This window comes from Catharus ustulatus, chromosome 22 (genome assembly GCF_009819885.2).
Source record: "Catharus ustulatus isolate bCatUst1 chromosome 22, bCatUst1.pri.v2, whole genome shotgun sequence".
Lineage (NCBI taxonomy): Eukaryota > Metazoa > Chordata > Aves > Passeriformes > Turdidae > Catharus > Catharus ustulatus.
The window spans coordinates 4,002,904-4,015,191 of NC_046242.1; the positions used below are offsets into that span (position 1 = coordinate 4,002,904).

The following is a 12,288-nucleotide window of genomic DNA, read 5'->3' on the forward strand; positions in this document are numbered from 1 at the left end:
GCTGTGCAGGCTCCTTGCTTTGTGCTCCTACCCCACACTGCTCACTCAGTGTGGCTGCTGTACCCTGGGAGGCAGAATGCACGTCCTGCTTGCTGTCTCTTTGGTCAGGCAGCAAGCTGAGGGGGCTCTTCGTTTTCTCTACTCTCAAAACTGAGGATCCTGGAAGCACTAAGCTGATAAACAGTCCTCAAAACCAGATTTCTCTTTCTCTTGGTTGTGAATGACCAGGAACACAAAGAGCTTATGGTCCAAGTCCTGGCTCCAGTGCATGGCTTGGAGAGCTTGGCAGGCACCAGGAGCCCATGTGCAGTGTTTTGACTCTGGCAGGCAGTGCTTGCTGCCCCAGAGTGTCTGGCTGCTTCACAATGAGAGTGAGACACACGTGGGGGCTGCAGGGGCAGGATCAGTGTGTCACTGATCTAAAACCTGTCCCAGCTTAAGGACTTCCCTTGTACCCACTCAACATCTGCCCAGGGGATGGTGCTACGTTACTCAGGGCTCTCTCCCAAGGGACAAGTGTCACTGGAGTTGGGTAGGGTCTCACTTGTCAGAAAATGGCACACTTTCACTCACCCATTTGTCCTGGCTTTCTCTGCACTATAGGAGTCAAATTCCTCTGTGCCTTCACTGGGTGTGTTTTGTTTTCCTACTGAGCAAGTACACATCGTTGCTGGGTCAGCCTGTTGATGTTTTGTGCGTGGTGAGACGTCCTCGTGGTCTGCATGTGCCGGACTGTGGATGGCACTGGCCTCTCCTGGCAGGCTGAGGGTGAGGGCTGGCTCCCTGTCCTAGTGCTGCTTTCACTCTCCTGCCCTCGGGCTCAGTGCCAAGGGAGATGCCTGGGCCAGACCAGCCAGGCAGAGTCTTCAGAGGTGATTTTCTTTCGCTGATCCGTGTTGCTTTTCCAAATCCCGCGTGGCCTATATGGCTGTAATTGTAGCTCATTTAGAGCTGACCTCAAAGGCAAGTTCTCCTTTCCTCCCAAAAAGGGGAGGTTTTCACATAAGGGCTTACTCTGGTTTAAGGCTGCTTTATCTTAGTATAACATAAACCTGTTTCTAGTTATCTTAAGGCAGAAAGCAACTAGGGGATTTGGATTGGACTGGATGATTGATTCCTGCTGATTTAAGCAATCCATAAGGAGTGCCTTTTGCCCTTACCTAGCTAATCTTGATTTCCTTTTCTGGCATAGGCAGCAACAAGAACTTTACTCTGTCTCTTGCAGTGGGACTGAGTTCTGGGGAGTGCCACACTTTGAGCATTGGCTTCTGCAGCTCTGCTCTTCAGGTGGTTATTTATGCAAGGCACTAGCCAAAGGGAAAGGAGCATTTTAACTGGATTAACCTCAAGAAGAGAGTGTGGGGATTTAGGGATTAAGGAACCAAAAGCAGCTAGCAATCAGTGGCTTGAAATCTGCAGTAAGAGCCAGTCTCTCCAGACAGGGAATGCAGTCCTTCCTTACCTGCACAGAGTTGAGATGGGCAGTGTTTTTACCTTTGAGATCTTGGGGAAGGTGATCTTAAGGATGCAGGGTTTGTGTAGGGTGTTTTCTCTGAAGATTTGTGTATTGATGGAAAATTGTTCACAATTGGCAACTCTTTAAGAGAAAAACTAGTGAAGGACTGAGTACTCAGATGAGATCTCAAACCTGGCACTGGGAAGGTATGTTGGTGGCTTGCTCCAATATAATGAGAACATCTGGTTCCCATAGACTTGTACTCTTGTAGCTCCATGCACTCCCCTTTTACACCTTCTACCCTTGCCTTAAAGTGTTTCTGTCGTCCCATATATTTTTTTTCCACTGATACTGTTATGTATCCCCTGCAGGGAAAATCCTGCTAGATTACCGGATTGATAGAAAGATTTGGAGGCGCGGGGGAGATCAACAAAAACCTGTTACTAAGGAGACACGAGTTTTAGCATTGAGTCTCTAATGGCCAGTCTGCCGAAGGGGAAACAGATGGCACAAAGGAGGCTGGGATTATACAGACAAGTACCACAGGGCTGCAAATCTGATACATCCATTGAACTTCCTGGGGTCAGGCAAATCCAGGCTTGTGCCAAGACTAATGTGGTTCCTTTGCCTTTGGCACCGTGTTTGTGTTCTTCTGTTAAAGGCTGTTCTGGACACTGGGCTTCTGCCTCAAACATTCCTGCCCCAGGGAACAGCCAGGTTTGGCACAGAGAGGCAAATGGCTTTGTGGAAGTGTGTCCCTCTGACAGGTCAAGCTGTACCCACTGCCAGTGGTTCTCCCTTCCTGAGAGGGAGAAATAACCAAACATAACCTGGCAGCTTATTCAGCTTTTCTCCTGTTACTGATGCACTTGTGTAGAAAAGTGACTTCTGTCCTGGGAGAAGGGAGGATGGATGGTGGCCACAGTCGCCCCCGGCTTTGACACAGCCTGGCCTTTGTTGCAATATAATGTTTCGCAGAGGCTTGAATTTCAAGAGTGGTGCTCCCAGCTGAGTGCTGCTTGCTGGGCTTCTGCATCCCTGGCTCCTGCCTGCTCCAGAGAGACGTGACACGGCACTGCTGGTCTGGACAGAGCAGTGGGTAAATAAGCAAAGGCAGAATTCATCCTGGCTGAGGAGAAACAGTGCTGGAGTCACTTTTGCAAGCGGCTAATTAACATCTGGTTTTGTATTTAACATTCAGGCTGGCTCTAGAGATTATTGCAGTAAACAGGACACTGATTCGTTAATAGTGGGAGAGTGCTAAATGACTGCAGTGCTAGAATTAATAGCTTGACAGCATATCCTCTTCTCCTTTTCTCTCCTCCCACAGCAGTTTGGACTGATACCCAAATAAACAATAACAAATAGATTTTTGGAGGAGCTGGCTGGGAGAAATAACAAAAGTCAAGGGGCACTCGTTATGCAACATTGTTCTGCTAGTATTTGACTCATCCAGAAAACCCTGTTCTACTCCCTAGGTTCATTTTCCTTTTTTTTCTTCAGCCTCTGTTGAGGAGGTGTTTTATTTGCTGCCTTGCTTTTGGTTCCTCAGAAACTCCCTATACCCTTGGATATCCAGTTGCTGTAGGCATGGAGTGCTGGAAGAGTGTAGGCAGAACCCTACTGTAGAGAAACAGCGTGTGAGAGCCTATAAACCAGCTTGTGTCGGGCAAGAAAATTGCTCTGGCTTTAATTCCAACCACATGAGTCTAATACCTGGGTGTATTTTGTGAAGAAGTGAGCGAATCTGAGCAGTTTATAGCTGTTATGTCCCAGTTCTAGCAGCAGCAGTCCCCTGCTAGGAGTGGGGCAGCTGAAGGCTGCTGTGCACCCTGGGGATGGCGGATGTGAACAGGGAGTACACTCTGTACCTTGTGATTCTCTCTGCAGTCTCTTGCCAGGGAATATCTTCAGGCGTTCTTTCCCTCTGCTCTCCACAGACTCTGTTTTGTCCTGCGTGCACAGAAAGCTGTCCCAGCAATTCCTTTTGAAGTTTTGCCTGAAACACTTGGGGGTTTTTCCTTACCCAAACGGAGGCTAGAGGTGAAGGGACTTTGCTGCCAATTCCTGTTCTGATCTAGAGTTTAAATTCCTGCTGCTAAAGCTCTACCAGCCACTTCTGTTCTAGATATGTCACTGCAATAGAGCAGAGCCTCCCCGGCTGTGCTCCTGCTTCAATCCAGGGTTATGCAATAGCAGCCTGCAAGTGCCAACGCAGATGCTGCTGCATCCAGACACGCTGTACAATGTAGTTGCTTGGATACCCCTATTTTTTTGTTGTTATTTTTCTCACAAATGCTAGGTAATAATTTGCAACTCGTATTTATGCTGTTGAACGTAGGTTCAGGTTAAGCAATGTAAAGAATTTGGAATATTAATGATTTCCTCTCTGCTTTTTAAAGGCTGAGCACTGTGGAATTTGCAAAGACTGAGTGTTGCTCTGTTCTCTTTTCAGAGTCTTTAGTTCATCTTCATAAGTGTTAAATAACTTACCCCTTTGAGAGTGTCTTTCATCCAGAAAACCATCTCTTAATTATTGATGCAACATGCCAGGATGCCTGAGTGGCCTGGCTGCTGGTGCTTTTATTTTGGGTAGGTCACGACGATTTCTGCACTGCTCCTAATTCTCTGTGTTGTGTGTTTCTTACGTCAAGAGGAGATTTGACAGGGACTTGCAGGGATTGGATCTCAGAGGAGCTGAGTGGGTGAGAGTCTCCTGTAGCATTCTGGCAGGGAGAAGGATGCTTTGTGTTACAGGCAGCCCCTGGGCTCTATGAGCTGCTGTGGGGTGAAGGTGCAGCTGAAATGTGTCTCAGGGATGGCTGCATGTGCTTTGGACTGTGGAATTTGAGGCAAGCTGTCAAAATGAAAAAACTGTGCCTGGTTATGCTGTTGCTGACTGGGAATTAGACTTTTTACAAGAGGGCTGTGCTGGCACAGCTTCATTTTATGGACACAGCTATGATATAAGTAGGAGTGCTATCCAAATAGCTCTATTCTTGTTCCATTATAGGAATAATATACTTCATGTATGTTGCAGGTGGATCAGCATTGTTTTAGTGACCCTACTGTACATTCTGGAAAAATCAAAGTTCTGGAGTTACAGCTTGATCAGAGCCCTAGAATAACTCCCTGATTTTTAATTGAGATAACTCCTGCAGGGATACAAATGAGCGTGCACCAAGGTAAACTAGATGCTAACAGGAAGATGGCTGATTGCAAGACAAAGACCCTTCCCTTTGCCGTGTACCTCCCTTCCTTCCACCCTCCTCCTCCTAAAATAGCCTTTCAACATGAGTGAAAACCAAATATTTCCCTCTCTTAAAAACACTTTAAAATATTTGTTCATGTCACTGGGAAAGTAATTTAACTCAGGAGCTGGTGTTGTGCATCTGCTGTGTCTGATCTATGTCTTTATTCCTTGTAATGCTTTCCTACTGCTCATGGATGGTAAAAGAGTATGAGCTGCAGTTCCAGGTCTCCAACTCCCCTGCATATGGTTCATTAGCCAGTTTGCTTTTCAGGCTCCTTCAATCTTGTTTAATTCTAGCTGCCACTTTTTTAATGCAGCAGTTGAGGAGAGTCTCCCTCCCTCTCTCCAGCTGGAAACAGGCCCAGCTTCTGAGGTGAAGATGTCAGCCCTGTGGGTGAGGAGGTGCATGGCCAGGGCTGCTCTGGAAGCTGTGGAGGTCATTGGGAGGTTGAATAAAAGGTCTGTGTTTTAACAGGAGAGGGTCTGAGGTGTGAATGTCCATCCTGCATAATTGCAGAGGGACAATTTGATGCATGTAAATGTGTCAGCCTGCATGAGTGGATAATGAATGGCTGCTCGCTGTGGTAACCTGTGGAGCTGGGATTTCATTTTAATCACAGACTGTTGGCTGTGTAGAAGCCCTGCCCTGAGATTCACCAGTGTACACATGCATATCTTTGACTTGGTCTTAGTCAAACTTACCCTTGACGTCAGCAATAGTTTCCAGTATGAAAACTGGAGTTCCAGTGCCTGTGTTTATACAGCCAGGGAGTCTTCTCACACTTGGCCCATCACCATAAGCATTTGTTATTGTCCTAGGGAAATAAATGCTTCCAGATTCTAAGATATCCAGTGGACAATGCCATTAGCTTTGCCTAAAAGGAGATTAAGCAGGTACCTTTCGGGTTCTGGTAGGCTTTAAATCCAGCAAAGCATCATAATTACATGAAATACCTGTCTTTTCTCTCATACTTGCAGGGTGCTGAAAGGCCTTCTGAAAGTCAGGGGGAAGGTCTATTCAGGGAGACAATAGTTCTGCTGGGTTTTTTTCCTTAGTGTGTGTAAGTGGCTAGAGATGATGTGCTACTACACAGTCTTAGAGAGAGAGAAGTTATAATAATACACATTTGATGTAGGGATATTTAAAGTTAAATATATATTAAAGTTAATATATACCTGCAATTTATGGGTTTTTGTTTTTCTTTCCCTTAGGTGGGTCTCTGATTAAGGCAAAAGCTGTTGTACTCCCCATCAGGCTGGCTGATTTCACTGCAGAAATTCAGTTGACAGTAATCTGCTTTTTAATCTGTTCTTGTGGTGTAGTGTAGCAGGCTGTGTCACACTGTATTTCTCATCCTTACTCTTGTTGTACCAGTTGAAGGCTTGTAATTTTTGTCTTGAAGTGTCTGAGTTTTAGTTCTGCAGTTTTTAGTGAGTGCTAATCTAAACAAGGTTTGCATAAATCTCTTTGCTCCAGCAGGAAGATGAAAGCTTTGATAAGGAACTTGTTTTTTTCTCTCTCCCAAGCAGGAGCACAATATCTTTGACCTAAATATACCAATTACTGACATAGCAAAGTGATACAGAAAACAATCCAGAAGGAATGCCAACCTCTGAATGAACACTTGGCTGCAGAAAGCTACTGCTTATGTGGAACCTCAAATCCAGAAGACATGTGAGGAGGAAAACAGCATTCATTCAAAACATTTCCTTCAAAAAGTGAGGAGCAATGGCTGGAGAAATGCTTGTTTATCCCTTATCCCTATGGCTCGGGAGAGGTAAAAGCTCTATGCAAAACACAGTGCAGTTCTCCCCTTTCTTGTTTGTGGTTTGCTCAGCTTTTTGAAGAACTTTTATGTCAAACTTAAAGGCTTCTACTTAAAGTTTCTACTTTAAAATGTGTTTGACGGCAGATACAAGTATTTCAAAAAGTAGCAGTGGGCTTCCTTTCTAGAGCATGCTAGGTGACTTTATTAATTAGTTTCATAATTTTTATTCATGGTTAAGGTTAACCACCTCCAGAGACTGAGGGAGTCTGCAGTGAACTGGTTTTCAGTTCAGCTATGAGCCCTATTCTCTGTTAGTGAGTACATTGCTACCACACTGATGGTTTCCAAAATACACTGAGTAAACTGGTTCACACCAACTGCTGCAGATTTCTGGTTCTCCATGTTGCAGCTGTGGAACTTGCAGGCTCTGGATGTCCATTTTTTGATGGCCAAGTGACCCTTTTTATTACCAAACTGCTACTAGACATGGTCAGACTGGAAGTGGTACCTGGTCATCTCTCCTCAACCCCCAGTGAACTTGTGTGTAGTCTTGGGCTTCTTGCAAGGAAAAAGGGAACCTTTTATCAACCCAGGTTTTGGAGTCAGCCCTTGCTCCGTTTTCCCAGGCAGTGTTGTTGCTGGCACTTCAGCCATACTGCAAATGCAGTATGTGTGGGCTTTTTGCTCACACAGTTTATTTAAGAGATTGATACAACTCAGACTACTGCAGGAAAGTCCCTCTGCTACAGAAATGTGTAATAGATATTTGGCAGTGCGACTCAAACATTTGTCTTGCTTTGTTCCAGCAGATGATTTGAGATTATTGATAGGACTAGCTTTGTGCAGGGTCTGCTGTTAAACAGGAATCTATCAAATATTTCATCTTGGAAGACATTGAACTTCAGTTCTGTGTGATGTCCATGCATGATCCTCATCCCTTGGACTTCATAAGCCTCCACTGAGTTGCTTCTTTGGGCGTCTGGTGCCAGTTGTGTGCAGATGTTGGGTACCCCAGGGCATCTCCACTGTCACCACGTGTCTGTGTCAGGGTTGAGTTGAGCCCTAAGGAATCTCATCATCAGGTGGATGCTTTTATCTCTGTGTGCCTTGTGTTGCACTAGAGGAGAGGTTGTGGCTGCAGCAGTGGCACCCTCTCCAAGACTTGACCAGGCTGGGTTATCATGCATTGGGAAATAGTTGTGGGAGGGTGGGTTTTGTACTGACTTTCTTAATATTTGCTGGCACACGAGGTGAGCTCCTGTATGGAGAAGTGTACAGTGCTCTGTGTGGCTGTAGCTCAAACAGAGGGACACTGGGACACTGGTGGATGCTGTGAAAGGAGTGTTTGCATGGTTTAACCAGTGCCTGGTTGCACAGCCTCTGATTTGACTGAAGCAGCTGCCTTCTTCCCGGCAAAGGTCATGTTCAGCTCAGAGGCACTTAGTGTGAGTCTGAGCAACTGGACAGGATGTAGCCAGGGAAAGAGTAGGCAGGGAGCTGGGAGACTGCTCATTTAATGACAGTCCTTTGCTTTGTAGTTCCTCCTTTGAGACTGAGTCCAAAGCTGTCCACATGGTGGATGTTTGACTGTGTTAAGTGAAAAGCCCCTCTGATGGCATGGATGTATCTGAATGTTGCTGTGGCTTTGGGGGGATCTATATTATCTACATTTCTGTAATGTCCAAAGTGTTCACCTCACACTTACAAGCAAGATGTTAACTTAAGGGGTGAAAATTCTCTAAATTGTTGGTGCTCTTTTGATATTTGCTGGCTGTGACCACTCACTCCTGATAAAACCACTTCCCAGCATTGTCTATACAGTCAGGTATGTTGGCATAAAATCATACATAGCCAGCAGTTATTAAATGGGAATCTTTTTAAGGTTTGAAAGATGTATTTTTAGGGTGTAGTCTGTGTGAAATGTTCCTTGGTTAATAGAAATGTAGTGATTATTAGGCGCATGACTTAGGCTAATAATCATATCTTACAGTACAAGAACTTGCTGTGATGTTCCTGATGTTAAATCCAGGCAGACAGCTCCAGTCCTCATACGTAAGAGTGCAGATTGAATCTTGTTTATCATTACATCAGTCTGCAAAAAGGAGATTTATAAGAGCAGAATTGTTTGCGTGACATGGAGTGACTCCCATTGTATAGAACAGAACTGCACTCCAAAATTTCTCTCCTTTCCCTTGCCCTTTTGATGACAGATAGTTGGCAGTGGATCAAAGCACAAACAGGATTAATGTTTTGCATATTCTGTCCTACATGGCCTGAAAGGAGCAGAGATGGAATTTTTCATCTTTCCCTTTAAACTGCATTTAATATCGTGGCCTAGTTTAGAGCTATGCGACTCATTCCTTCCATTTCCCCTGAGGCCTCTGTTTCTGGTCAAGGAAAGCAGGGCATGACTCCCTCTGGAGCTCATCAGTGCTGCTCAGCTTCCTCCTCCGTTCAGGCTGGTGGAGGAGGCTGGTTTGAGGCTGCAGCCACCCACCATCAGCAATCTCCAAGGAGCGTTTGTGGAAGCTGCCATCTCTTGGGTCTGTGGTCACACCACAGGTGCTGCAGGGCACAGGGAACCGGAGCTGGGGCAGCATCCAAAGTTCTCTGAAAGCTGGAGTGGTGTCACAGGTCACACCTCCAAAGGACTATCCAAGGATGCTGTCCCAGCATGTTCCTTCTCAAAGATGTCCTTGGAAAGGAATGTTTGAGCTGCGTCTTGACTGATGAATTGTTGTGCTGGCAGCAGTGCTTCTTCCCCTTTGGAAATGCGGTGGAAATGGCGAGAAAGCCTGGGAGTGTTGGCTTTAGGGATGGTGTCACGCTGGAGCCGTGTCCCCTTGGAGCAGCACACGGAGCAGCTCCCAGCGCTGTCCTGCAATACTTCCTCCCCTTTGGAAATGCGGTGGAAATGGCGAGAAAGCGTGGGGATGCTGGCTTTAGGGATGGTGTCACGCTGGAGCCGTGTCCCCTTGGAGCCCGGGAGCAGCACCTGGAGCAGCTCACATCGCTGTCCTGCAATACTTCTTCCCCTTTGGAAATGCGGTGGAAATGGCAAGAAGGTGTGGAGGTGCTGGCTTTAGGGACGGTGTGATGCAGGAGCCGTGTCCCCTTGGAGCAGCACCTGGAGCAGCTCCCAGCGCTGTCCTGCCCTCCCCTCTAGCGGGAAGCGGCGTCACTGCAGCGCCCGGCTCCGCACGGCTCGGGGATGTTCTGTGCCCGCAGGGTTCCACACTGACCACAGCACTGCGGAACGGCAGCCACTGGGGTGGGATTGTGAAATACGGGAGCGCTGGCTCTGTCTTCTTCCATGCACTCTGTCCTTGGATGCATTTGCAGGGTGAAGTTCAGTCAGGTTCAGGTACCTGAGCACTCTGTAAATCCAGGACAAAACATGAGGTCCAGCGAAGGAGTAGGGTGCAGGCTGGTGAGAGTTGCTGATGAGAAGAGGAGGCTGATGAAGGTGAGCTCTGTTCCAGACAGCATCCCAGGCACTGGCAATGGGTCTCTTGCTCAAATCACACTTGTCTACAGTTCTGTTTTTGTAGTCAGTTATATTCTGAGTGAATGTTCTCCTCACACAAACCTGCTACATTTATGTCTGGTATCGGGAGCTTCAGCAGAGACAGATGGTGATTAATTGGGCCATGTCTGGCCTCCTCCACACTGAGCTCCTGAGGGCTGAATTTTGAGGGGAGCTAAGATAATGATCTACATATTTCAGGATCTTCTTCTGTCATTTGTGGGGCTTTTGGTTATGGCACACCAGGCTTGCCAATTGCTGTGACAAGGATTTTTCTTGGCAGGTAGAAACAGCCGTTCATTATAATACTAAAAATGTTTGCATAACTTGAGTTCCTGAGCAGCACAAACGAGACTTCAAGGGCTCTTTCAGTTGTTTTGCCTTCCTGTGGAGTTTGAGGAACTTGTTCTCTAGCTAAATACACTTTTTATTCAAAAACCCCATCACGTCTTTAGCAATTCTACATGTAATGAAATATCTTCCCCTGCCTTCTGACCTCTTTCTTTTGCTCCCCCAAGTCAACTTCTTGTAAACCCACAGGGAACTCAATTGGAGCTCATGTTCTGGCAGGATTGCCTGCACTTTCGAGTGCTGGGGTGAGAAGTGAAAGTACACTATCCTGGGAACTGCTGGTAATTAGGACTACAAATCTTCAAGGACTTGGCTCCCTGGTCTTAAAAAGCTGCTGCTGCTCCCAGGGCTGTTCTTCATCTGCACTCTCTGAATGATGCAACAGCTCCTTGCTGTTGACTGTGGAGTTCATTGGTGTTTTCAGCTTGAAGGGGTTAGGAATTCTACTTCCCTTATCGAGTTGCTGAGCCAATTCTCAGGTATGATGAGTAGAAGGTATTCCTGCCAGCTTTTGTTTGGTGTAGATAGTCTGCAGGTTTTAGCTTGAATTTGTGGTTGCAAATGACTCCTAGTGAAGGTCTTAGAAATAGAAGACCAGTAGCAAGCAGCATTTTTAGTTATTTTCATATATCACAGATTCAGATCATTTAAATAATGAGAAAGAATATCCAGCAGGAGCATCTGCATTTTGTTCTGATTAAAAAGTGCACTAAACTGGACCTTTGCATCCAGTAAGCACAAAGAGTGTAGTTCAGAAGAGCTGTACAGTCTCCCCTGGGGTTGTTCATGGGAGAACATCACTGGAGCCTGTTGCAGAGGAGAGTACTGTCACTGTGTCACTGCAAATCCAGCTTCACCCTTGTGTGGAACACTCTCAGTGGCACAGGTCTCTTGCAACCACCTTGCCAGCTGTGGCTTGAAAAACTCACCACTCCAAAGGAGACCTGCAGGAGGGAAGCCCAGAGCAACCAAGAACAAAATTATCTTTTTCCTTCCTCTGTCTGAACTCTGGTTTTCATGGGATGCCCTGCCCTGACAAAACCTTTGGTCTGTTCTAAAATGCTTTTTCCCTGTGGACCTGCACTAATGTAGTAATTTCTCACCAATACAAGATTCTGTACCCCATCTCCAGTGCCTGGTAGGGCGTATGTAAATGTACTGTGAAGCAGAATTAATTGCTGAGATCTCTCTGCTGAGGTATTGCTTTGGGCTGTAGTAGGTAGGCCTAGTAAAATTCCACAGCACATTAGAAATTGTGCATATTAATATCTCATCTAAAGCAGCATAATATTTCAGATTTCTCCTTTCTGGTCTTATCTGTGCTCACTCAGTCCGATTTGTCAGGTTTATTATGTGCTGGTTTTATTAATTTTTACACTTGATTGCTGACACTGGATTATGAATTAATATGATCTCCATAAAGGTAATAAAACCCCAGAGATTTTAGCCCAGAAGTGAACTATGTGTTTGGCTCTTGGCCTGCCATGTTTGGCAGGGGTCACTGGAAGTCCATGCAAAAGCATGCAAAATCCTGCAGGGGCAAAAATTCCTGTAATGCTGAGTGTTTAAAAGGCTTTTGAGAGAACATGAAGTGACAGCTGAGCAGAAAGTGAGTTCCTCTCTAGTGACAGCTGCATGCAGCAGCAGGAAGAGTTCCCCTTGCCTTACACAATCAAACCAGTGAAATGCAAGCCTTTGCTTTCTGCATGTATGAAAAGATAAAGATATTAATGTTTTTCTCCTTTCTTTATGTATGCAGGAGGCAGACAGCGGGGAAGAAGAATGCAGGTCCCAGCCCAGAAGGTAAGATTGTCACTTAAGGCTCACAGGAGTCCTTGAGGATGCCTTGCTGTGTGCAGTGTTCCACAGGGCTTTTGTTGTTCCTCTGGCATGTCCTGCAAACACACATCACTTTCTGCCTGTTGATGATGTT

The 12,288-nt window shown here is 46.0% G+C and overlaps 1 protein-coding gene across 2 annotated transcripts in view; it reads left to right on the forward strand.

Annotated features, from left to right (window-relative positions):
- The window catches only part of SSH2 (slingshot protein phosphatase 2), an 87,628-nt gene that overhangs the window by 16,375 nt on the left and 58,965 nt on the right, over window positions 1-12,288 (forward strand). For both annotated transcript variants that reach the window (XM_033078152.2, XM_033078153.1), the window contains exon 2: window positions 12,115-12,158. In XM_033078152.2, coding sequence (XP_032934043.1) covers window positions 12,115-12,158 — 44 coding nt within the window. The remainder of the gene's footprint in view (window positions 1-12,114; window positions 12,159-12,288) is intronic.